This window comes from Anopheles cruzii, chromosome 3 (genome assembly GCF_943734635.1).
Source record: "Anopheles cruzii chromosome 3, idAnoCruzAS_RS32_06, whole genome shotgun sequence".
Taxonomy (NCBI): Eukaryota; Metazoa; Arthropoda; class Insecta; order Diptera; family Culicidae; genus Anopheles; species Anopheles cruzii.
Window position 1 is genome coordinate 75,855,008 of NC_069145.1, and position 26,038 is coordinate 75,881,045.

The 26,038-nt window shown below is 50.7% G+C and overlaps 1 protein-coding gene across 1 annotated transcript; it reads right to left on the reverse strand.

The window, feature by feature from the left end:
• Positions 1-694: 694 nt before the first annotated feature.
• LOC128272088 (protein rolling stone) lies at positions 695-25,980 on the reverse strand. Its single transcript, XM_053009820.1, has 6 exons — positions 25,545-25,980; positions 7,186-7,276; positions 4,387-4,630; positions 3,997-4,119; positions 1,780-1,960; positions 695-1,289 (listed from the first exon to the last, which is right to left on the reverse strand). The coding sequence occupies exons 2-6, from the start codon at positions 7,270-7,272 to the stop codon at positions 1,007-1,009; spliced, it is 918 nt and encodes a 305-aa protein (XP_052865780.1). The 5' UTR covers positions 7,273-7,276; positions 25,545-25,980; the 3' UTR covers positions 695-1,006.
• Positions 25,981-26,038: the final 58 nt, after the last annotated feature.

The following is a 26,038-nucleotide window of genomic DNA, read 5'->3' on the forward strand; positions in this document are numbered from 1 at the left end:
CTTGACCAGTCCTGTTACCAGCTTTGTGATCGTGCTCCATCCCTCTCCTACCGAACAATCTAATGTTTTACTACGATTTTTTGTTTCATTTTTGTTTGTTTGTTGGTTTGCTTTTGTTTTAATTGTCTGTTCAAATATAGTTCTAGAATTAACGACTGTACTTTAAAGACGCATTCTTAAGATCCAACAGTGTGTGTGTGTGTTTGGGTACCAGGGTTTGTTGTTTAATTTCTCGACCGTCCCGACGAAAAAACGTTTGTGAGCAAATAGTAACTTTATACGCTAGTTGTCTAACATTTTGTGAGTGACCGTTCAAATCTGGCGATCTTTTGATTCGTTTACTTGTTATTTGTTTGTTGTGTGGTTTCGGTTCATTATAGCATTATACTTCTTCGCATATGATATGAATGAAATACGATTGGCAAACAAACTCAAGCACACTCCCCCCAGTCACCGGACCGGTGGTGGGCGATAAAGTAGTAAACATATGAGCCGAAGCCGTGCCTACGTTCATAAACTAATTAGGAACCCAAAACATGTCTAAGTTTAAATAGGAAATAGGAAGAGGTGCGCGTCGAAACACGCACCACCTCGCAGGGGTGAGCGCTATCGTTTATTGAATTCGGATTATAATGCACAAACCTGCGTGTGCAGTACGCTAGGTGGACCTGGCCACACCTGGCCAAAGGCGCGGCCGGACAGGCCACAGAATACTGTTCGGTTTCACCTGGCGACACGGTGGCCTGGGATCGCACGTTTTACGCGACGATTTCGGCGCGCTTGGACAACGCAGCTCGGCGAGCCTACGAATGCGCTAATGACACGTACCCGTACCACGAGCGAACGAGAGACGAAAACTGGAAAACCCCGCACTGGGTGGTACTGGGTGTACGACGGACCTCCTTCTACGAACGGACGCTATTACGAACTTTGCAAACGTGTATACTCTAGAGGGATTCGAAAGGGCTGCAGATTTTGGAAGGGAGCGTAGTGGCACTGACGCCGTTCACTTCAGGTCGACCACCGCCGTTGGGTTGAGGAAGTTTTCGCGCTGCCCCTCCTCCATCGACGACAGTGTCCTCGTGATGGAGGTGATCTTCTCGTTGCTGCTCGTCTTGCTGTTGTTGCCCTGTACGCAGACGCGCGCGTACAGCCACACCCGCAGACAGTAGAGCGAGTAGCACAGGAAGTGCATCAGGAACACGGCGAAGATGCCGAGCGCACAGATCACGATCGATTTGCCGGGCTTGGTCCAGTCGAGCATTTTGTAGATGCTGGAGTCATTGTGGCTGCAACAAGACAAGGGCACAGAGAACTCGATTAGGACGCTTTCTACAACGTTCTTTTCGCTGCTGCACCCTATGTCTAAATGGACTCGTTCAATTACGGTCCCGGAGAGTAATTATTGCCGATTAATTTATTTCCCTTTTCCTACACCGTGCCTCGAAAATAGAGGCGCTTACACAGTCCTGTAGCCGTGCCAAATTGCGGCTCCAGCAAGCCTACGACAGACACCGATTTACTACAATATTAATGGACCTTCGCCTGGTTCAGTGGTTCGGTGAAATGGTAGGGCACGCCATTTCAATGCCACGCTCAAACCGGCTGTCGGTGTTGTTGATCTTTGCGTTATGATTTATTCACCGCCCTTCTATTGCGCCAAATCACAGCTCGGGCTTATGGGGCCCGGCCCCGGAGGTGCAAACGCAATTGACAATCTAATTAACCCGCCCCGCTGTGAGATTTCGGGCGACAGATATTTATTGGACCCGGACCTACCGATCGGTGCCGCCCGCCAGGTAGTAGACGATGGAGAAGAGCGCATACGCCACACCGATGCCGGTCGTCCAGTACGCGTGGTTCAGCTTGATCGGGTGTCCAACGATGGTCAGGTCAATTAGCATAATCATAGAATTGAGCACGTGCACCATGAGGTTGACAGCGTCGATCCGGTTTTTACCTGGCGGTGCGAAAGGTCGGCAAACCGGAAGGGGAGAAGATTAAAAAACGTAACCCGGCGGCAAGAAACATCCCGTGGATTCGCCGCGGTGCAGAGGTCATTGGGCAAATGTAAGAAACAAATTCGAACGGAAGTCCATCCTGCTGCTGCTGCTGCTGTTACTGATGCTGCCGTGTGCGACGAACCGAAACTAAAGTGCAATCAATAAAATTTAATCTGATTCCTGGCCGATACTGCTGCAGGATATCGGGTCGTCCACGGAATGGCCTCCTCGACAGTACCGTTGCCGGATCGAACCGTCTCTCGTTGGCTTGCATTTGATCACAAGGCTTGGTAGTTTGAAATTTTGATTGCTTTTTCAGTAAAATTACTGATACGTACGCGATGGCTTCAATTAAAAGTTTTACGGTCTGAAGCTCAATTTATTTTGTACGTAGATGATCACGATTGAAACATTTTGTGGGAAATTATTTTGAGAACACAGTCTAACGTTATCTAATTTGCAACTGCATCGGTAAAGGTAGCACCAGACTGCACAAAACATGGAGCCAAAAGCTGTCTACTTTTCGGCCGTCATGGGTCACCGGGCGCCTCCATTTCCTTCTAGGCAAAGGCAGATGTCACGACATTTAACACAGTCCCTCCGGGCGCGGCCCTTGCAAGACTTACGGCCTCTGCCATGCGGTTGGTTGTTTTATGTACACTGTGCGAAAAGCAAATACACCATAAGCACCACGTGGCGCTTATCGTAAATCCCACCGTGGAAAGGATGCATCCCGTTTATGCTTCGCTGGCGCCTCACAAATCCACAATCAACCAAACCCGGGCGAACAGAGCCACGGTGGCCAGATGAATGCATTATGTTGTGTGCCTATTATGTACTGACACTGGTGGTGTGGAGATTAAAATTCACCGTTCGCCTTTGCCACCGCCCCCGGGGGGCGAACGTACCGAAAATGTCGTTCGTCATGCGAACGGCGAAACTTTTTCTCGCGTTCGGTGTAAAAGACCCCGAGCAAGAACAAAAAAAAAACCTGGAGGTAGATCTATTCACAGCTTCCGAATGAATCACGAGCATAACGGTGCACCGTGTGGCACCGCATAACGGCGAACGGTTTGAAATAAAGGATAAATTAAAACGAGCCACAAAGAGTCGGGCCGTGTCGGAATTTCTGAGCCCCGTGGCACTTCCGCGGCACACAGCAATGTTGGAAAGTGCGATTCCGACGGCTGGCATCCCGCGAAATGCCCTTTACCGAGGGCCCTGGTCAGGAAGTTGTTAAAGCAGTTTCTGCAGTCTCGACAGCCCGAAAGCGCCGCGGGCAAAGTTAGCCCGCGCGCCGTCAGCCCGGCTAGGGATAATGAGCCAAAACTGTGCCGGGTGCCCGGAATGGGGCGGAGGGCCCTAGCCGGAAGAGGATTATTTCACACGTTTACAGCTCGCGGAACACTTCGGACGCTGCTTGGGTGGGTAGAGGGTGGAACATTTATGCTACATTCCCACGGTCACCGCACAGATGGGAGCCAGAAGTTGCCAGAAGAGCCGAGATCACAACAACTGATACCGTACGCCGCACGCCACGGTATGTTGAGTAGTGTTGCTTGGCCGCGGAGACGAAAGAACTTCTCTCGGAATTGCAGCATAATTGGAAACAAAGAAACTTGCTCGCCCCGGTGGCAGCTGCTTGGCAAGAAAGCAAGCGCGCGTAATCGATAATTGCTCCCATCGCGGTGATGATGCGGATGTTTCTATAAAACGGAACCTACTTCAATTAGAACTATATGCTCGATAACAGTTTCGTTGCGCTTTTGCCTCGCTCGTTCGTTTCAATTGGAATCTTTAAAGCAGGGCTCCGCATTAAAGCATGATATCGAATCTTTAAAGTCGGAGTAAAAGCACGTTCTGGTCGTGGAAGTTTGTGTGATTTTCCACACACGTTAAAGGTCGTTTGTTTTTGCTAAAAACGAAAATATACGCCCTGGAAAAAGCTGTAACGACGGACGGACCTTGGAGAGTGATTCGACGCGATACCTACTTGGATCGTACACGAATGTCCAGTAGACGATGGTGACGATGAACGAGTAGACGGTCGCGATGGTGTACGCTATCCAGTAGACCGAGTGAAGCCGACTTTCCCTCGCGACGTGGATGTTCCATTCTGTGCAGATGAGACGAACATAGAACCCGATGTGACATAGGCATGGAAATCAAAGCAAAAAAGAAACGACCCATCACGACCCTCACGCCCGCGATGGGAAGTTGTTGCAAGGCGGAAGTAATGAAATTGGCACTTGGCAAGGCAAGAGTGGAAGAAAAAAAAACGCTCCAACATCTGAATGCGCTATCTGGGACAGGGCTTTTGCGAGCCGATAGCCACATTGCCACTTTGTAGAGGTGGCCCCCCCGGTGACCGACCAATACCTACCGAACTCGTTCCGGTCGATCATGAGGCCCTTGGTGACGATGATGGCTGCCAGCCAGGCCTGGACGGTGCACGCCAGCAGGGCCCAGTGCGTCAGGTAGATCCACCACTTGGCGTAGTGGTGCTCGAACATCGGCTCCGAGCGGCCTATGTCCAGCACCGAGCAGACGAGCATCGCCAGGAACACGATGGCCACTATCAACCGGTACAGAAGGTAGCATATGCCAACCTGCGTGCTGCTTTGCCACTGGAAAAGATAAAAGAGGTGGAAACGTGGGATCCCGAATGCGAATGCGGGAGCAGTGGAGGGTGGCCCTATTCCGCGAACAATGTTCGAACGTTAGCAGACTTCACTATCGTTCGGGTTACGCTTCCCGAATCGCTTGACCCGAGTGAACCGATTTGTGGTAAAATTACTTTTCAATTTTTAAACTCCAATCCTAAGCGGTGGACTTTTCGTGTTTCATGTGTGTGGCGACGGGCTAGGTTAATAGAATTACTCTACGAAACCGAACAACCTACATGGAGGCGCCCTTTGATGTGGGACGTTAACGTATGTTACTTAAAACCACCAACATGTGTTTGCTGCCCAACGAGCTACAGAATATTGAGTGCTGTTCAATGCGCTGTTTAATTTATGCGCATCAAACGCAACCCGATTAAATGGTGGCCACTTTTCTGCTGGGGCCCGATGTTGTGGCGGAACTCGATGTTCATTTATCATGAGCATCAATAAAGCAATAATCGATGCATTGTGCGAATGTTCTTGAAAACACTCGCACTCCTCGCAAGTGCTCCGATGAAATGGAATGTGTTATGTCGCACCCACCGTACACACGTTTGCGTTTGTCAAGCATTGGTTTTTATGGGCTTTTCACTTAACAAGCATTTAAGGTGCATCGCGCTCCACCACGACTATCGGGTTTTGCATCTGCACATTAAAGAATGGATTGTTGTGGAGGGAACCGCGAACGATGCGAATGGCGAAATAAATATTCGCCCGCAGTGTTTTCAATTTGTTCGCATGTTCTCGTTGGCAAAGATAACGAGCTGCGGAAAAAGGCGAGCACAAAAAAATAACACCTTAAACAGTTGAATAAAAAAAACGCAACCTCGTCCTGCACGAGAAAGAGAGACAAACCCGCAACGGGGAAAACCCGAACATGGAAAGCGCGGAAATGCATCTCGTTGATCTAGTTGGCCCCGAGGCGTTCGGTCGTGGAAAAGTTGATTTTCGGTGGCACGTTCTTTATGAGCCACAGCCAGCCATGATTCATGTGCTGCAGGATTTTCCGTAGCTCGTTTGCGAGCCCCAGGACGCGGCAGCCTGGAGGTGGTGCGCCTTTGGGGGGGCCAAAGTTTTTCTTCACCGCGTTTTTGTGTGTACCCACAGCATTCGGTGCCCCCCGCCCCCACTGTGTACGTTGCCGCTGTTACGCTGCTGCGAGAAAACACTTCTCCACCAGGGGATTCGTTTATGAGCAACATAAAAAAGAAGAAACATTGGCCGATTGCTTGCTTGGAGCTGTGTGAGGTTATTGATTGTTCCGCGCCGCCGAAGCTTCCGCTCCGGGGGAAGGTGTAAATTTTTTAAACGTTAATGCAAACATGTGCCCAATATTAAATTTATTGTCGCTTTCTCTCTCTCTTTCTTTTTATGCCTTCTTGATAAATCCTGCCAGCCGACACACGTGACAATCTCATCGCTGGCGGCAATTCACGGCTTGGCGTTGCGTAAAAGATGTTTTATGTTGCCGAAAATAAGGGCCAAAAGCTTTCGCAACGCATAAATGTCACGATGGTGTCCCGTGACTTGTGCGAATGCAAATTCCCAATAATCACCACCACCCAGCAACGCCCTCTTTTGCATCCCCTTCGCGCATGGAGGCGCATGGTCGCTGACGACAATTGTTGATTCCATTCCGGTGGCCAAACCGGCGGTCTGTTAGTGCAGTCCGATCACGTGCCTCCGTTATGGGCACAATAAGGCACGCGGTTTCAAGTGTGTCACATGATGCTGCCATGATTAGCTGCTATTGTGAGCGGAGTACAACTTAATGTTCGCCCCCCGTGGGTGAAGGTCGATCAAAATTGAGATTGTTCTTCTTCTGCGGCATCGAAAACGAATTGTGCGCAATGACTTTGCGAGAACTTTCGAGGGGTTTTAAAATAATATACTACACTTGTATAGCTAAAATATAACGCGAATGCATATACCGCAGCCGGAAGTCTGTGGACCGTCGAAACTTTACATAATAAAGCTATCGGGCGCGGGAATATAGTTGTAAATTAAACTATTGTTCCAAGGGACATTATAATCTCAATACCGCCTAGCAGCGCCGAATTGCAAATGATTATCGCATTGGATGTGCGAAGAAAATTATGCAAATTACCACCCACCGCTGGAAGTTCCGTGCGGGTGTGCGTCATGGCGTCGCACACAACGAACACGCTGCACCAGATAAACCGGAAGTGTCATCAAATGCTCGTCCTATCTACCATCCTCCATTATATGCTGATGAAAGCGGGAAGTTCCTCTTATCGACGGCTCACCAAGAGCGAACCGAACGCACCGTGCTCGGACCGAGAACACTTTTGCCCACCCCATCCTCCGGGTCGTTCCGGGTCGCCAACTTGCCGTCTTTTTATTTATGCAATTCGGTTTGTTTATTAGCCAGAACATTGTGCACGTTAGTCGGTGGGTTATCTCATCAGCACCGTCGGGACCACCACGCGGTGGAGGAGCAGGGTAACTGGTTTGCAGAGAGGCCCAACTCCCTCGGCAAGTTAGCGCGGACTTACCTGACACAAGTAGAAGTGGTGCCGTTCGACGCGGTTCGGTGAGCTGCTCGGTTTCGGCATACAGCTGCTCCATATTTTGGTGACCATGACTCTGGAAGCGGAGAAGGCGAAGAGGTTCAATTAAACTTTGTCCTGAGCTGCGGCGTGAAATGGTGAACACACGATGCGAAGTGCTGCAGCACCACTGCGCCTTAGCTAAGGCAGGAAAAAGACAGACCCACGACATCATGGGAGAAAAAGTAACGATAGGAAACCCGGACAAGAGAGTTAGCAACCAAATAGCATTAGCTGACGGTGAAGTTAGTGGCCAACGATGTACAAAGTACATCTGGTACTGGTCAGTTGGTCGAAGCAGTGAATAGTTTGCCCAGCTGAAGGCATCAACATGGATTAGCGAGCTGATCCTCGGGCCATAAAGTAACAGGCGATGGTTTGGGCGAATTTTTTGCTGTACCGCAATTGAAGGATCAGAAGGACCTCACTTTAGTCCGTAGCTGATGGGTTTGAATTGAAAAATTTACCACTATGATCTGGTAACCCTTAGGGATGGGATTAGTAAGACGATTTAGGGAACTAGCACGGTCGTAGTAACCATTGGCAACAAATGTGTGTTGAAGGGCTTACCACAGTTCACAGCCCGAAGGTCACCACAGTTTGAGAACGGTACTGCATAAAAGTACCACATAATTACTACGGGAACATAATTAATTTTTAAGCAATTCTCTTCGCTCTCAAACTCTTCAGAACGCCACTTCATCCTTCGTCATCTCAACCGATGCTGGCACTTGGGCTTAGAAGTGGATTGATGCAAAAACGCTGATACAATTTGCCTGATTGGCTGTCGGGCTGCTTCTCCAATAATCGGCCATGAAGAGGGTCTAGAAGAAAACCCGTGATGAGTGATAATTAGCTCCCAGCGCTCCCAATCGAAAGGCAAGGCGTCTTCGGTAAGCGGCCACTCGAGCAATCTCGGCCGGGCCGTCATTAACGCCAAGGAGTGCCCCGTTCAGCGCCGGGAACAAAAGCCCACCAACATCATGCTCTCGCCACTCAAACACCGGAGTGGTGTCCGGAATCGGTCGGGCGCATCGCACGTGACGACCCTGAAAGCTCAATTGAACTTGACTACCCGCCGTTAGGACGGGTGGCAGATCCGACTCGCATCTGCCAATTTTCAGCAAACCAACCAACCGGCTTAATCGACCGCCAGCCGGTACCGAGGCACACCCTATCGCAGCGATAGATCTCTGCGTTGGAGTGCCGAGACCGACTCTCGAAGTCAGCGGACCGGAAAAGCTGTGCGCCAATTGCAGATTATTAAAATCTGCCTCCGCCGTGAGTAAACACACATCGGACCGGACCCCGGACCGTCGGGTCGCGTTCGCCGCCTGTGGAAAGTGACCCCCACTGTGACATGGGCCGTGAACGTGACTAAACTTTACGAACGTTGTCCACGGGTCCACGGGCCAATATCGCACGCCACCAACGCAACGCAACGCAAGGTTTTGTTTTTACGATCGAAGCGCTGCACCCACGCCACCGCCTGGGGTCCTCCCATCGATCACGCATTTTCCTTTCTGTGGCCCCACTCCGGCCACAGCCGCGAAAGCGGTCCTTTTTTCGCACCGTAATCCATACCGAACAAACAACACTCGGGGCCCGGAGTTCCTGGGGTCCGTTTTGGTTTTGGAAAATAAAAACCGGAAGTCTGTTGAAGGGATAAAAAGCACGCCCGAGTACCGGATGGTTCGACCGTCCGTGTGTGTGTGTGTCTGTCTAATCGATGTCAAGCTTCCAGCATGCTCGTGGTTTCAATTATTTCACGGTATCAAACAGGCCGCCACCGCCAGGCTGGAAACGGGACAACGGTTGAAGGTACCAAAGTAAAAGCGGAAAACGCCGTCGATCGTTTAGCGCCATCGAACAAACGTGGCCCACAATCGGTACGTACCACGAGATACGGCCCCATCGATAACCCTCTAACCGGGGCTGAGTAGGAGACAATAAAAATTTCAACCAAACTGTCGCAATGAAATTGTCATGTTTATTTCTGCCCGCCCGGAAAGAAAAAAACTCCACCCATCGGTAACGGCCAGTATCCGGTTGTGTGGGGTATCGGGTCCTGCGAGTTCGGCGTACACGGCCGCGTGAAGCAATCGGATTTTTTTCGGGCACCAGATAAACTTTTCCATCATTAATTTGCCGCCGTGTCGCGTCAGCATATTCTGTCCGGTGCAGATAGAAAGTATGGGCGGTAGGTGGCCGAAAATTTTGCGGAGGTCGCTGAACCCGTGGGTAAAGGAAAGCCGATAACGTGAGCAACCAGTCGACCATATTGCAACGTGCGTTTTATTGCCACTAGTGCATTTGCAGCATTGGGTACGGCTGCTGTGCTGATCATCGTGGATGGTTTGGTTAGTGAAATTAGGTTTCGATCGCTGGCAAACTAGCATATGTGGGGGAAAATCAATTAAATTCCGCTGCTACAGTGACAAAAACCTGGCGCCAGCATTTTAAGTGGGCAGCACAATTAACTGAGCGGTTGTGTTTACATTACTCGAGCGATACGCGGGGATGAAATTAACGGAAAATTGCAACAAAAACAGGAAATAGAGAACAGGACCAAATTAGTGTCGTATTTTCCACAAGCATGAAACAGAACGTTTTTTATTACAAATAACTGTCATTACTGTCATTAAACATAAATTTTTGACAAGAAATTGTTGGGTTTTTAAGCAAAATGATTGGTCGGATCATTTGTTCTCAATTTTTTCAAAAGCAAAACCCGGTCCGTTCGTCTAAGGTAAAAAAGCCTGTAGAGCAGCTACAAGTCCGATCGGGCTAAAAAGGTGGTGGTGCAATTGAAACATTCGATAGTAGGTTTATCATTTTCTTGGACGACGATGACGAATAATTGCACATTTTTCATTACAAAATCATGGTTTTTCATCTTTTTATTTCATGCTTATTTCTCTCAAGCTTTCTTTTACTTCTCTTAAGCTTTCGGTCGATTTGGTCTCTTTTCTGAGGAATGATTTAAGCAGATTCTCATTTCAGTCATAGAAGCGTTCGGGCTTTTCTTGTACCTTACAAGGTTCCGGTAAACTAATGTACGCATTTTTTCGTTTCTTTACACGTTTATTGCCTATTGTTGCATGTTTAGTCACAAAAACCAAAATACTTTTGTATCCAAAACAATGTCAAAGTCATCGGTGGAATGTTGTTCACTGATTTCAACTTTAGCCAGGCTTTCTGTTCACCTTCGACACATATTTTCCATCGGCATGCATGAAATGTTACAATCGGACCACAAGTTGGCCGCTGGTTGCCATGCCAACCGTACACACGGTGTCTCCATTTGCGTGCTTTCGGCCCACGTAACGACCGAACGGCAGCGGGGCACGCGGGGTGCGGTGATATCGGGCGACATTTGTTTCCAAGAACCGAAACCAGCAGAAGGTATGTAATTGAAAAGAATAATTGAATCCGTACGCCAGAGAAAACGGCTGCCCCATCAAGGCAGAAGCAAAACCACTAACCAGATTATTGATTGCCCTCGTTCTGGTCCACCGGTGATCTCCAGGTCTGGAGGCCTGCATATAAGCATTCGCATACGGTCCGTACGTCGTGGTTAACTGTCCCAGGAGCAACCGCAGCTTGCCATGTCCTTGTACCACACATTTCCCGGTGGACTGGCCGGTGAATAGTGGGTACCCTTAAACTAATATTCAACTAGCGCACCGGACACCGGCATTCCCGGATGTCCCCAACCGCAGCCAGCCAGCCAGCCAGCCGGCCAGCATCGCACCCGGGCCCAACCAGCTCCCGGGTGGTGTCTCAGGTCTTGCGTAAGACATTTTTGGTCACGAAAAGGGAAACGATAAAAAACTTGTTGCCGACAGCGACGACGGCCATTTGAATTTCAATCACCGGGTCCGGAGGACCGGGGACATTCACCGGGCAACTAGGCGGTCTTTTGATTGCCCATTGCATTAGACCAACGGTGAAGGTGGAAGGAACACGGGGGTGCACAGCTAGCATCTTGCATGTCAGAGTAAAAGTTTTTCTCGACCGCTCTATTCTACTCCCGGCGCGGGACACACCACCACCGAGGATCATCCGTCGCGGACGGTTCTTAGCAAGACATAAAAATGTAGCGACATTTTTTTCGTGATGCACCAGGAACCAGGGCCAGACCAGCACGGCGCGTTACGTAAAACGCTTTCCCAGGAACCGTGAGCTTCCGGCCTCTGGGGCAAACAAAGTCAACGCCGTCTCAACGCCGTCGGAAGTCGTCGCCGTCGAGTGCATGTCACATATTTAAGGAACGAGAAATGGGCGCATGTAGGTAAACACACACACACAGAAAGGGTGGAAATGTCTTTCCGGCGGACCCGGCCATTGGGGCGTCGTTCAGTTGGACGTCTTCCAAGGAAAATTGGACCACTAAGAACGGGGTCTTAAATCGTTTTATCGAAAAGAATTGGGAAATGTTTTGACCTGGCCATTGCGGAACCAGGTTTTATTACTATTGAGTACGGGTTCGCGAATATTCTGCCGTAGTTTGTTAGGTAAAAGAATTTTTTTAGTCAGCAATACACTCTACTGGGAATCAAGTGGAACGCAAATAATGTTTTCAGTTTAATTACCCTTATTGTGATGTTAAAAACCAATGCTTCCTCATTGACTAGAGCAAGTTTCTTCAAAGTTTCTTGATTAAGTTAGGCAGCCTCATGCCGCCGGCGGCCGACACCGCCAGGAAGAATCGGAAACGAAAAAAGAATCCGACCGGAAACCCGCTCGAAAGGAAAATATTTATCATTCTGCTGCTTGCCGCAGCAAAAATCATGCGGGAGAAGGCATTTTCCTTACGGTGGATAAAGTTTTGTGATAAACCCGAACGTCATGCTTATCGGTTCGCCGGGCAGACATTGAAAAATAGTGCACGTGGGCTATAAATTTGCTCACGGTAGTAATTAGCTTGCCCAGTGGGTTGAGCCAGTGCCGCGAGAAGAACCACTAGCTCTAAGTGGAATTCCGCTCACATACTCCCGTAGCCCGCGTGCTGGTCTTATCCTGGCTTTGTGTAACGCGCCGCCCCTAGGCAGCTCCAAACCAATTCATTAGGACTTTAAGCAGTTTCGCTTAAAACTTTTAAATCTCATAATCAAGTGTGACAGGACGTTAGACAAACGGAACGAGAGTTTTGTGACTTCCGATTGTTTGTGTCTATTCGAATGGCCGACGATGGAGCGCGTCGGTGAAGCATGAGCACGAGAGTTATTATCGCCCCGTACCTGTCCCATGTTTTGTTTCCAAGTTTCCGTAGAATCAATACGACAGGGGCTCGTGCTGCTCATGCTCGACTGGTTATGAAAACCACTTTACGGGGAAGTTTTCTCATTTTAGACAACACCTTCTTCAACAGCCTTGTCATCTCTGACACCCCGGGCGTACCGTCCTGACCTGAAGGGGGCCGTCGAAACCGGACTACGATGACAAATCGCACCACACGTTCTGGACGAAGGCCATTAAACTTCCCTCCTAATCCGGGACATGTTATCCGTAAGCTCGTAAGCACGGAGAGCCGAAAATCCGTTTTCAACTCCCCAGCACCCGTTCGTTCGTTTTGGCCGGTGCGGCCGTTTCTAGTCTCGCTCTAGTCTAGAGGATCTCTAGATTTCTGAAGAATATTGCTTTCATCGGTTCATCGCTTTCTATTCAGGAACTTTTGCTACGACGACGACGACAGCACCGGCGACGTCGTTTCGGGGCGCAGCAGGACGGAAATGAATATCGAACGCGTGTGGAAATCGGAAAGAAAACTCAAAGCTGCAAAATGCGGCAAGCAAACAAGAGAAAAAAAACAACATTCCCGCACGGCAAAAATCATATCATATGGGGCTAGGTGAAATTTATTCAAACGAAATCCAATCGGCCAATCGGGAGGATTGCGCGAACTGCGGTGGGCCGGGGCGGGCGAATCTTTCGTCGACGTTCGGAACGGGAGACCGGTCGGCGCGCTTTGCATACGTAGAATCCGCTTGGCAATTCGATTCCGAAGCGGAAGATTAAATTTTCTCGAACGTGCAAAGTCGACCAAGCGAAGGCCCGGTGTCGAGCCGAGTGTGTGTGTGCCCCGCTGTGTCTCGTTCAACATTTATCCACATTCGACGGATGATGATGATGATGATGCAGTGTGTCCAGGGCAAAGGGTGGCAAGGACTCTTTGCCTCTTCCGGCACGTGACAATCAAAGATTGATGGCACACCGAGCGAACTCTGGCCCTTTGCGATCTACTTCCATCCACACTGCCATGTCGTTGGCGCGTCCTGTGGCCCGGATGCACCGGTTGACGCATCACGTGCACAACCCGGGACCGTGGTTGTACGCGGGCACGTCCCAAGCACACACACCGTCCATTACATGCTATCTATGAGAGACTTTCAGCAGGAAAAGCTCAACACGCATCCTTCCGTGACTCGCACCGTCTTCACCGGGTGAAGGACCAAATGTGAGCAACGACAGCGGTGCGGACCAGATGTGTCTTCCCGTATTTGCCTTTTTTTCTGTTCGAACATCTTGTAAGCCGGGATTAGTTCCAAGAAGGCGCAGCGTGCCGTGCCAGAGTTCCGGCGGTCGTCGGGAAACGCCGTGGGACTGTAAATACTTATTGATCCCTGCGGGCATCTCCGAGTGCCGTTCAGTTGCGCTCCCCGCAGACCATAGCCGGTGGACATTTAGCGGTGGAGTGTCATTTGAATTTTCGGCCCAAAAGGCCAATCATCAGCAGATAAGACCGGCCATCCGACCGGCCGGCGGCCGGAATGCCAGAAACAACAAATGTCCTGCAACCGGTCACCGGTGGCAGTATCTGTGGGGAGTGTGGGACAAACTAAACGTGGAGACATAGTGCTCCGCAGCGCAGCATAAAAATAGCACATTTCTAGACTTTTTCTCGAGAGCCACATCCTGAGAGCGTTAGAGAGCGTTACACTTGAATTTATTCAACAACCCCTTTGCCGGCCGGCGCTGTTGTCTGGGCGCTCTATTGGCTTTCTTGTGCTCCGCCTCGCCTCTAGCCTCGTGCCGTGGCTAGAGAGTGCGCCTTGCTCACTAACAGTCCAACAAACACACCAAACACTTGGTGGTCCTTTTCCCCGTTTTTCTCCACCGGTACCGTGCTCCATATTTATTATTCACACAGGATTCACAGTCCAGTCTTTCCCCTAGAGACACGGCACAGGCGCCGCGCGCTTGGGACACAGAAAAAAGCACAACCAAAGCACCAGGTTCCTTCCGCTCCGGCCCCACAGGAGACCGATGGCTGGCCGTTACCGGCAATGTGTATGTACCGTGGGTCTCTTCGAACGGTGCAGCGGTTGCAAACGGTGTGACTAAAAATAGCAAATCGCGGGCATAAAAATAGGCACCGGAACCACCGACCGGTGCCAGTAGTAACAACGGCGCACCTGACGAAAACCGTGTAAAGGACGTGGCACGAGCAGAAAATAAAGTCCCAGCAAAAAGTGAAAGTAACGAAAGATTCATAAATTATGCACCCGATGGCATAATGTCGACGTGTCCTGTCCCCTGCTGGTCGGCGTACGATAGGCGTTGGCGCGGACCGCTTCGAAAACAATGGCTTCCGGTTGTCGTACGGAGCCTTTCCCAAGTGGCAGATACGACGGTACAGAAGCTTAAATAAATGGCAGTGCACCGACCTCAACAGCACACACTGAAATGGCCACCGGAACTCACTCGCTTAAATTAATACGTGATACAGAATCAAGTAATTGCGGCCCTACGGAGCGGGCTGAAACCGGTATTGACAGGGCGACTGTTCACATGGACTGTTTGATTAAACACAATTTGATAATTTATTTACCGATCAAAAGAAAGTACTGACCAATAGTAAGGCCAGGGGAAACCGGCCAAGAAGCAGCAACTTTCATTAGTTTCTTATCGACACGCAATGCGGAAATAATCTCCCAGGATACTTAGTGCGAACCATGTAAACACCCATCAGCTGTCCCCGTCCTGGTGTGTGCCGGTCGGCCGGTCGAGGACGAGCATCGGCATCACTTTCGACACACACACACACACATTCGGTGCAGTATCCCCTCGGGCCATCCTGACGGATAGGTGCTCTCTATCCGGCCGGAACGGAATCGGTACCGTATTATTAGGACCAAGCCGGGCCCCGACCGATTCCGACACGTGATACATGCTGTGCCGCAGGGGCTCCACAGGACCACAAACGAGGGGTCGTATGATTGAGGTGCCTAGGCTTTGTGCGAAGCCGGCGCCGCCCTTTTATGTAGCACTCGATCCCAACGCCCTGTCATCACCATCGTAGTAGTCGGTCTACCCTCAACCAGCGCAACGCAACGTCTTCTTTCTGTTGGCTCCGGGCGGTTCCCGGGCGGCCCTGTCAAGCGGGCTGGAAGTTTGTGCCGTGTTTTTTCCCACGACCGAAGCACGTAACGCAGCCAAACCGGCCGGAAGTCACTGGAAGGCACAGGACGACACGCCAGCCAGCCCTTTCGACGAAACCGAACGGAGGTTTAGAATGTTCGTTTTTACCACCTGATGGCGATGGCGAGAAACTTTACCGAAACTACCGCCCTACCTACGCATAATATATGTTTAGCCTTCGCCTACACGCTCGCTAGGTACATTATTTCATGGCCCATTCGAGGGAACAACTTTAAATACACACACACATACGAACGTGTCCGCGCTCTCTCACTACCGGCAAGAACCCTTCTGGCGGGATGGTTGTCCTCCATTCGGGCGGGGCGGGTTGCTAAGCCCAGCGTACAACGGCACACATCTGCGTGAACACACTTCTTGAGCACCTTTCGTGATGCCTCGTGAACTATATGAAAGCTAATAAGAATTTACGAGGCTCGGTGCCATGCCGAGTGGCACCACGGTTGTGACCCTGTCTCTGCTGCTTGGGAACTTCCTAACTGGAGGCAAAGGCTCCGGAAGCCACGGTGTTTGTCAGCGATCTAGCTGGGTCATATTTCACCTCCTCCTTTAATGGTTAATTGGAAAACAAAATATTATTATACGTGGGACGCTCACACGGAATGAGTTGTTTGCGGGGTGAGCAAAACGGGCAACCAACGAGCAGAACAACTACAATTAATCATTGATGATACATGTCGGTGTGTCGGTGTAGTGAGCAGATTAAAACAATATACACGGTCGCGGCAACGGTCGGGAATAATTGCTGTTGGATCGCGGTGGCCGCGGTGTGCAATTTGTTCGTTTGAAAGCTACAAAAAGCGCCGGAGGAGGGTTAAAAAAAAACGCTACCGAATCAACATCAATTGGCCTATTAAAACAATGTCGAACCGATGCTGCTGCCAGCTGTTACCAGTTTTTATTTGTGATCCCAAAAACAAATCGATTTCGTCCAGAAATTTCAGCCAGCCGGATCAAAGTGACGTATGTGACGGCGTTTGGTTTTGGTTAGTCAAAAACGTTGGAAGAGTAAAGTCCGGTTAATACATTAAGCACCAAGGAGGCGAAGGCAAAAGATTCTTTTTTGGACGTGAATGAATCAGCTCTACTTCGGAATGGCATTGGATGGAATTATGCATTAAAATAGTGTTTGATTTGCGTTCATGTTTGAGGACACTCCGTCCATCAACCAAACCATTTTGTTAATCCATTTGATCATCTCTACGGCATCCCTTGTTACTTTTCTACTCAATTTCAACTTCGGTTCAATAATTTGTCAATATTGTACGACATTGTTTTTGGGTTTGCGTCGATCGGTCGTTACTACTGAAGCTACAGTGACAGGAGTCCCAATCTGGGTAACATTTTAGGAAGAAAAGTAGCTGAAATGCTTGGCTTAGAACTTTGAAATTTCCTAACCATGTGTTCGATATTCAAAGAAATGTTTTGGGACAACACACACGTTATATTTTTAATAGAAAGGACAGAGGCGTATGAAGTAAAACTACAACTTAAAGTCAAGTTGATGTGCGACTGTCAGGGTTCGAGAACTGACGTCCTCCGCATTTATAGATTTTGCCATTTCAAAACCAGACCGTGCCTTGCCGTGCCGTGCCATTAATATTAGTGTGTTTAACATAACATAAATTTTCTCCTTTCTGCTTGTATCCGAAAGCAGCTTCTCCAAATCGGAATTTATCATTGGTTACATCTGAATAAATCACATCATTCCGGAACGAATTACCAATGTTGGTGAAATAAATTATGCAAACACACTCGATTTTAAACGTCAGAGTCTATGTTGGAGTCTTTATGTTACGTGTCTCTACAACGTTCATCCCTATCGATTTCAATTATTCTATTTGGTATTCTCCCGGGAAGGTTCCACACACTCCTAAGTCGGCGGCTCAAAATCTCACATGGACAAACAACAATCAGTGTGCAGTAGTTGTAGCGTGTTGTACTTGCATCGAATGTCGATTTTAATTAACATACGTAGAGAAAATAATCACACTCGTCTGTGTCCCTCTCTCTGTCGACCTACATTGGCTGCGATGCCGCGATGGGCGATACCATTCCCTGCCCGGGCAGCCGCCGGGAGGCCGATGGTAACACGTAATCAAGAGCACAATCCTGACACTTGCCAGTAGCAGCAGATGTCGGTGCATTTAGAAACCGGAAGGATATAAATGTCCCAATGCCATTGTCACTCTCGCCGTATTTTCCCTACCATTTTCCATCCTCGGGTTGGCATCTGTTGCTAGCGTTGTTTGGAGGTCGTTTCGAAGGAAAGGTGTCCTTTTGAAGCGCACCTTTCCAGTGGCTCTGCCGGCAGCTAGCACCTAGGCATCCACGTTGGTACTTTGTAATCCTTGGTGCCGTAGATGAATCACATTTTCTTTCTTCTTTTCTCTCTGGCTGTCTATTTACAGTACAATCGGACACGTTAATGACAAGCAGGCGGCCAAGAAACAGAGGACCCCCTGATTGGCCCCTCCAACTGGGGCCCGGTGCCAACCAGGAAGGAGGACCAACCGACCGACGTACGGCCGTGCTCCGGTCGCGCTGCAGTTTTGTGCCGTGTTTTTGTTTTTCCTTTGCAGCTACCGTTTGCATTTGGCCGTCTTGTTTGCAAAGCCGTCAATGCCGTCAAAGTCCTGCGCCCTGCTGCTTATGCTGCTGGTGTTGGTGGTCTGGGCCCCAGGATAAGCAGCCCTTCCAGCGATGGCACCGACGAGTCGCGCGGAAAGTGCTCTTTCTCGGAATTCTTCTGCGGCACACGTTTGCTGAAAGTAGATCATGGCCAGGAGCAGCCAGGAGCCGTGTTGGCGAAGGCTCTGGCACGGGGTTTTGCTAATACGACACCCATTCATCAAACCTGCATTTGGCAGCTGGCCACGCGCTTGCCGTTGCAACCGGGCAACTGGAGATTCTTTAAGTGTGGCCGTCCCCGTGCCACGGAAGAAATGGGCCTCTCGCTTGGTCTGTGTACAGTTTAAGTTTACAGTAATTGTTCTCAAGTTTCTGGCCAAACAACATCCACAAGCCGTTTCGATGGGATTGAATTTTCATCCAGTTTGTTTTGTCTATTTCTTCCGGAACTCCTACGGCCGCCGAGTGGGCAAAGGACTCCCGGTTTCTTGCACTGCGGATCCGACCACGGGTTAATATTTCATTCTATTGGCACTTCCTGTCCGTCACTCAGGACCGTCAGTCCGTTAGACTGCTTCGGGTGACGAGATAAACGTCGTCGCAAAAACTGAAGAAGCCAACCAATAGAGAGAGCCAGTGGACTCCCCGTAAGCTGTTGGCCGCTTCTGAGTTGTAGTAACGAAATGGCCACCACTTAGCAAAGCCAGAAAGCCAGGCAATGAAGTTAAACCAAACGGATCGTCCTCCCGGGCCTCATCGCGTTCTGGAACTTCAGGAGGAGAACCAACTTTTCAAGAACAAGCTCGTCAGCGCTTGTCAGGGCGCAATAGAAAAACGTTTTAAGTTCGTTCGACGAGTTTTCCAGCGTTCATTAGTACGGGCTACGGGAGCTACGGCGCTGGCAGGATGAAGGCGTAACCATTATTCATCGCTTTCGGTGCTACCGAAGTTGCCGTTCAGCGGTCGGTTGTTTGGGACACGGTTCACCAAGCAACTTTTGGGGCCACTAATAAGCGGCTGTTCGGAGGCTGTTAAGTTTCGTGTTTTTATGTACACGAGTGTGGCAAAAGGCCAAAAACAGTTTGCTTTTATCTAAGGATCTCACCAAACATACCGCGCGGTCCAACGCGGAAGCGTTGCGGCATTTTGATGGCGTCGAAGAGTGAAGTATGTTGTACACCCTTCAAGGTTCCTCGAATGATGTTCAATTTGGTCCGCTTCCACCAAGCCCGGCCAGAGACAGGTCTTTGTGTCTTTTCGCTGCATTTAACTATTAAATGGATTTAAAAACTCTTCCCGAAATTAGCTCCCGTAACCGTAGCAATAATCCTCTCAACCGAAATGAAGGATAGTTTTGGTTGCACTCCGGTATGCCGATTCTTCCGTCAGGCGTCGTGCGGTAGCCGGGCGCAAGGTCTCGTCGACGAGCCACGGAATTATGCTCCCAGCTGGAAGCAACCGTACATTTTTTTTCCCCCTTTTGTATAAGTGTGCTGGCCTTTGGGTGGCATTCATTATTTGCGAACGGCTCCAGAATGCTGCCCGGAACGCCGCATTGCATGGCGCAGACTCCCGGCCCGGATCGCATTATTCTCATCGGCCAAACGTGCATTTCGGTGGCCACTTTTTCTCGCGCTCGGAAGGTGAACAAGAATAAAAGGAATTCACTCGCCACAAAGCACGTCAAATGAAATTTAATGTCCATTTGTCACTTTCGGCGTTCGGTTCGAGGAAAACTGTTACCGCCGGAAAGGAAAAATATAAGGAGCCCGGTCCTGCCGGCCGGAGAAGTCCAATTTGGTAGGCCATTTGTATTTGGCCCCGACATCGTTGGGACTGCTCGGCATTTGTTAGACGGAATGGTGTGCGATGGCGATCCTTCAATTCCCATGACCGCGTGGTGTTTGTATTTTCCTTTTATATTAATTTAGAGCGAAGAATTCTTTTATGTCCTACGACTATTAACAAAAGATGTTTACCGACACGTTCACTAACACTAAATTTAATTCACTAACATTAACTCAACAAACCATGTTAGAATATTTCAACAAGCTCCATGGCTGTTCCCATACTTTATAAATTTATAAAATAAACTCCGATGTCAGAAAGTACGGTGTTTCACGAAAAGGCCACGCAAAAAGGGTACGTGGAACACTGAAACACAAAGCATCGGCCAAATTGGTTGCAGCCAACTCCCGACGTTTCCGATCGCATCCGTCTTCCCCGTAATTCCACTTCGAGGCTGGCTCCTGACCACAAATCATGGGCCAAGGGGTCTCAGCACGACATCGTGGGCTTCGTGTCGCGGCACGCACTGGGAGGTCCGACGCCAAAGATTAAAAATGCAAATCAATACCAATCGTCCCGGTCCCGGCCCCGGACCCCGGTCGGTCGGCCAGTTTGGGGCACACCAATCACCGAAAGGCCTCGGCCGTCCGGGCGTCCAAGGCCACCACCGGTTTTATGCTGTGCACCGGTCCGGCGTGCACACGCCTGCTGATACAGATGTCTTCACGTCACGCCAAATTGCACGTCGAGAACATGGATCGCGTTCTGCGTCAATATCGGTGCATCTGCAACGTCACATGGGCCACCCGGCCGCCCATTCTCGCACGTCCGGACGTTTGTCTTATTGACTCAATTGAACTATTTCGACGTGATTGGCGTAATTCAATTACCGCAGTGTCTACACCAGCAGAGCCAAACCAACCGACCGACCGCCGGCCGTGGACGTGGCACGCTGCAATTGACAACGTTCCGACAACGTTCCGGGAGTGCGTGAGAAAAACCATCCGACCCGCCGCGTGGCTGATTTGTCACCTGATGACGAGCGACCGATCCTGGGCCAAGGCGCACCAACGACACGCTGCAGCGAGGTGGAACGTGGACGAAAGATTGCTTTTTAAATTTAGCATAAACCCACCCAACACACAACCGTCCGTGCATTTGGCCGCCGCCGACGAACGGTGGGAACCGTTTTCTCCGGGTCGTCGCGGATGTCGCCGAAAGCACATCCGCTGTGTGTTCGCTTTTTGCGCGATTGATTTCCAATTGTTAGCTGTACTGTGACACTGGCCGTAATGTTACGATCCGATGCCACGGTGCATGGTGGCGTTGGTCGCCAATGTGTATCTCGGTATGTCAATAGACGCAATTGATTGTTATCGATCGGGTCGCCGCCGTCGGTCCCGGCGGTGATGGATGTTGTTTCGCGTAAATTGCCTAAAACAAACGACTCGATGCGGCTGACAATTGAAGGATTAATTTCGTGAACGACCCCATGCGGGCCCATCAGCGCCACATACCGGCAGCTGCATGTTGCGGGTGATTTAAAGGGCGATCACATTAAAGCCATCGGTGCGCGAATCGTTCGCAAACATCTACGGTTTTGGTGTGCAGTAACTGCAGTAACATGTTAGGTTGATAATTTCCGCAAAACAAAACGTAAAAAAAAGGATTTTATTTTACGACCACCATGCGGCTGCGGAGGATTGCTGCCGATCGAGTGGTACGGCCTTAATTGCTTCAGCAATAAAACAGTGGGATGATTTTATGCAACTTTTCGACACCGAGCGCCATATTTTGCAAGGCGGAAATCACATAAAACCTATTACCGTTTACCCTTTTACCGGTACCGGGCAATATCGATAAGCAGTCCGGGCGGAATGTGTCCCTTTTCCCCCCGCTGGTATCCGCTGGTGCCGTAAAATGTGTTCCATAATGAAATTCCACGGAACTACCGGTGGCCGTAGCAACATCGTGGCGGGTACAATTAAAACGTCGGGCCCGGTTCCCGGCCTCTCTTCTGCCAGAGAACAACATCCTGACCACCGGGGGTTTCGGTGGTAGGCATCGACTGCCGATCAACGGCCTCTCCACGAAGTGCATCCCCTTGTGGATAATATTGTTTCCAAGCCGCTCAGGATTTGTGATACAATTCTGCATAATTAAGTTCTATACCGACGCGGGGGGCAGAACTATGAAGCGATTTCCCAGTTCCCGTTTACGTCTTGTTCATGGCGTCGTTGAAATATACAAAAACATGTTATTGTCTCTCTCTCTCGCTCTGTCTCTTTATCACTGGTAACCAATTAGGTTTCACTGCATTCGTTGAATTATTTTCACATGCTCAATGTTCCCAAAGCAGTCGTTCCGCCAAAAACAAGTCGGTAAAAAAGGCGCGAACAGCGCACCCAATTCGCCCGGCAGCAAGTGCGGCAAGGGAAAACTCTTTTCCCCCGGAATAATTGAAAGGTACTTGCGCTGCGGCGCCGGCGGCAAATTCCTCCCTCTAATCCTTGCATACATTAATTTTACATCAAACGCGCACGCCGAGGCGGCGTTATGGCTGCTGCGTGCGCAACGAGGGCGCCTCCATCGGTGGTGGCGCCCGGATGTCCGCGTGGCTTTCGGGGGCGTGCGTCCGACTCGCAAAATAATTGTGATTGCATGATTTTTTAATGCCGCCCAAGCGAAGTACCCGCCCGCTCCTCATTGCGCTTGCGCTTGTGCCGGAGAGTGCATTAGTTTGTCCCGCCAAAAATCCGCAACCCCACCACCGAAGAAGTACGATCCGGATCCGGTTGCTCCGGCACGGACTGCTGCCGCTGGGCGCGAAAAAAACGCCGTGTGACAATTTTCATTAGGGGCGCACTTTCAAAATTTGCACCACGTCAATCAAGATGGGAACGTGCAGCGCAGGAGTGTCAATCAGCGCCGCCAACCAAGCGGCGCGCTGCCGAAACAGCGGATATCCGTTTCGTTCGTGGCACCTCTCGGTGCGCTGTTCCTTTGGCGACCGGGGACGAATCACGCGGCCTGGGACGAGTTAAAGGATGTCACGACACGACCCCAACATTCATAAGCCACAGACCGTGGTGCTATATAATACACGGATAAAGGCCGGGAAGCTCGACCGGGCTCGACATAAACTTGCCGGCCCAGCCCGGCCATGTGACGTTCGTCGCTGCGTTTCCGGTAGGGTTGTGGTGACGTTTTGGGATACTAAACGGAACAATAAACGCTCCGATCCAGAACGTGGTGCGTCAAAGACAACCCCCCGGGCCGGGAGTAGCAAGAACCGGGCGCACCCCGGCCATACCGAACTACACACTACGTGGAAAAACAAATTATTCATCATCACCTGCCAGGATGCCCCACCCCGCGCGGCCGGTCCGCCACCGTTGCGGTCGTCCTCACCCGACCGGTCCTCCGGTTACACGAACGTCACAACGACGTGTGAGAGACCGGCCACATGGCGCACAGCACTTGGAGAAGCTCTGTGTTTCATTTCCTTTCCGACTGTTGTAATAAAATGTTTACATGCACTTAAGAAAAATCGCACAACGCGCGTGGCGACACGTGCCGCACGCGCCGGCGTGGAAATGGAAATTTAAGTAAGTGCCAAGAAATCCTCGAACGAAGCTACGATGAGTTCGGCAAACTTGGTGTTCGTCGCTCCAAACGAAAAAAAAAACGGAAACAATTCATCAACGGCACCGCCGCCATTTCTGCATTCGTAGCACACGACGCCATCTTTGTTTGAAGCGTTCACAAGAATTGTTTATTATCCCTCCGCGATAAGCCCACGAAACCCACGGGGGTGACACCGCCGTGGTTCATTATTGTTTGCTAGCCACTTCGTCGGTTGGTGGCGCAGGATCAGCCGCTCCTGAGCGGCGTCCTTTGGCCGATAGCTAATTTCGCCCGCCCGCCCGGCAGAGGGCAGCAGTATCCTCGTTAAGTCGCTGCTGGGATTTGTGTGTAGCAAACGAAGAGTGTTGTTAAATATTTAAAACAGCACTCTCTCTCTCTCGCGCTCGAGCGGTCGCTTCTGATGAATATGGAGATGTTTGCGAAACGTAAAGGATTCGCGGGAAAGAAGAATAATCGCGCGTTCGGGGTCACACCGCGAAGTTGACATCTTCTTTTCTGTTCGTTTTTATGTTTCTTCCTTCCTTCGTTGGCTCATTCCATTTGCAAGTGGGCCCGGAGTTTTGTCCAATTTACACCACGCAAATACGTCGCCGTGACAGCGGCCAGATTAAACTGTAATCCTACCACGGCGCCCTCGTGCCGTCCGGCCATCCGGCCCAGCGCGGGTGTTCGGTCCGGGTTCGTCGGCAGCGGATACACCCTTATCACGTTACACCGAAGCCAAAGTCAAGTAATCAGGCCGGGGCGAAGAACAACGAAAGTTACACTCTGACTCGCGGCAGGTCGGCTACGGACACAAGTCGTGCCGTCTACGGACAGTCTGCTTCCGTCAACTGCGGAAAAGCGGACGAAGTTGTCCGCAACCAAGGTGCAACCACTGGGCGAGTCCCGGCGAGTCCCAGCCCAGTTCCCGAAAGTTTTGCGAAGGCCACACCAGACGCCAACGGGCGGCCTTTGGCATGGGCAGCTGCAATTTGTGGCAAAGTGCCGCGTGGACCTGGAGCCCGGGGCTGCTCTTGGCTCTGCCGATCGATAAAAGGATAAGAAAATCTGTCCCCAGCTGGGCGCGGGCCGCCTTCCTGGACCTCACATCGAAAGACGCCATTTTTTGCCCAGCCCACAGCAGTGGCCACTTTCGCAGCATCCTCAACACCCGGCCTGCCCCTCGGGGGTCGCAAGAGCGGGGTGCGGTGTAATGGGGTAGCATCCTATACCGTTGTTTTTGTTTGCTTTGACCGTCGATGACAAACCCGAGCCATGTCCTCAAGGAGTAGCTCCCCAGCAGCAGCAGCAGCAGCAGTAAGTAATGCCTCTCGAACCCGTCGTCGTCGCCAGCGGGTCCGGGGTGGGCGAATTAATATTTTCGAGATTTTCTGCAATCAACTATGGGTCTGTGCGTGCGTGTGTGTGTGCTGTGGCAACATTATGTTTTCGTCCTTTTTTTATTATATTTTGTAGGCTTCGGCACTTCGTTTGTCCGCAATTTCGGTGATGACGCTTCGCATCGGTTGTCCACCCGCTCGCTCCCCGATATACTCTGTGTTTGCGTAGCGCCCGGGGGTTCCCCGGTTCTCGCGGAGCCATTTGGAGCCGCATAATTTAACATTCGTTCCAGCAGCAGCAGCAGCATCGAGGAGGCTTTGGCCGGAGGGCCATTCCATTTTCTTTTTGAGTCACTCAACGCGTCGGGCCCTTTAGAGAAAAACCGAACCGAACCACGTGGGTCAAATGGCCGGAGAAAATCCCTAACGGACCCACGTCACACACACACACACGAACAGCGTGGAGGACATTACCTGATGCAGGATGGTGGTGGTGGTTCCGAGCTGTGCGAACACGCACAACCCTCCTCCTGGTATTCCAATGTGGCGGCGATTTGGGGACACTCGGGGCACAGTCAATTACGGTGGCCGCCCGGTGGGCCGTGGTGCGCGGGTTTCGAGGCGTGCCGTGGCCAGCGGTGACCAGCTTCCTCGCTCCTCACTCTGTGGTTCTCCCGCGTCGCTCAGAGCCAACGTCGCGCACTGGAAACTCCTGGGAAAGCCTCCCTCACGGAGAGAGCGAGAGCCACACGCCGGAGCACCAAGATGCTGCGGTCCGGGTCCGTTCTGACGTGTCCGGCGTTCTAGGTGCGTTCTGACGCGCAAACTGGTTCACTGGTTTGGCACCGTAGCCTGTTTGGCAAACAGTGTCCCCTTCCGGGCCGGACAGCCGGACACCACACTACACTGCTTCACTTTACCTTCACCAACGGCGCTTATCAACAACACAAACGATGGCACACATTGCT

What these genes read in the sequence shown, in the direction of transcription:
- LOC128272088 (XM_053009820.1), bottom strand. Translation starts at nt 7,272, where the DNA reads ATGGTCACCAAAATATGGAGCAGCTGTATGCCGAAACCGAGCAGCTCA. An exon ending in GACATTCGTGTACGATCCAA is followed by an intron (nt 1,961 to 3,996) that starts GTAGGTATCGCG and finishes TCGCACCGCCAG; the next exon opens with GTAAAAACCGGATCGACGCT. An exon ending in CTGGCGGGCGGCACCGATCG is followed by an intron (nt 1,290 to 1,779) that starts GTAGGTCCGGGT and finishes GTCTTGTTGCAG; the next exon opens with CCACAATGACTCCAGCATCT.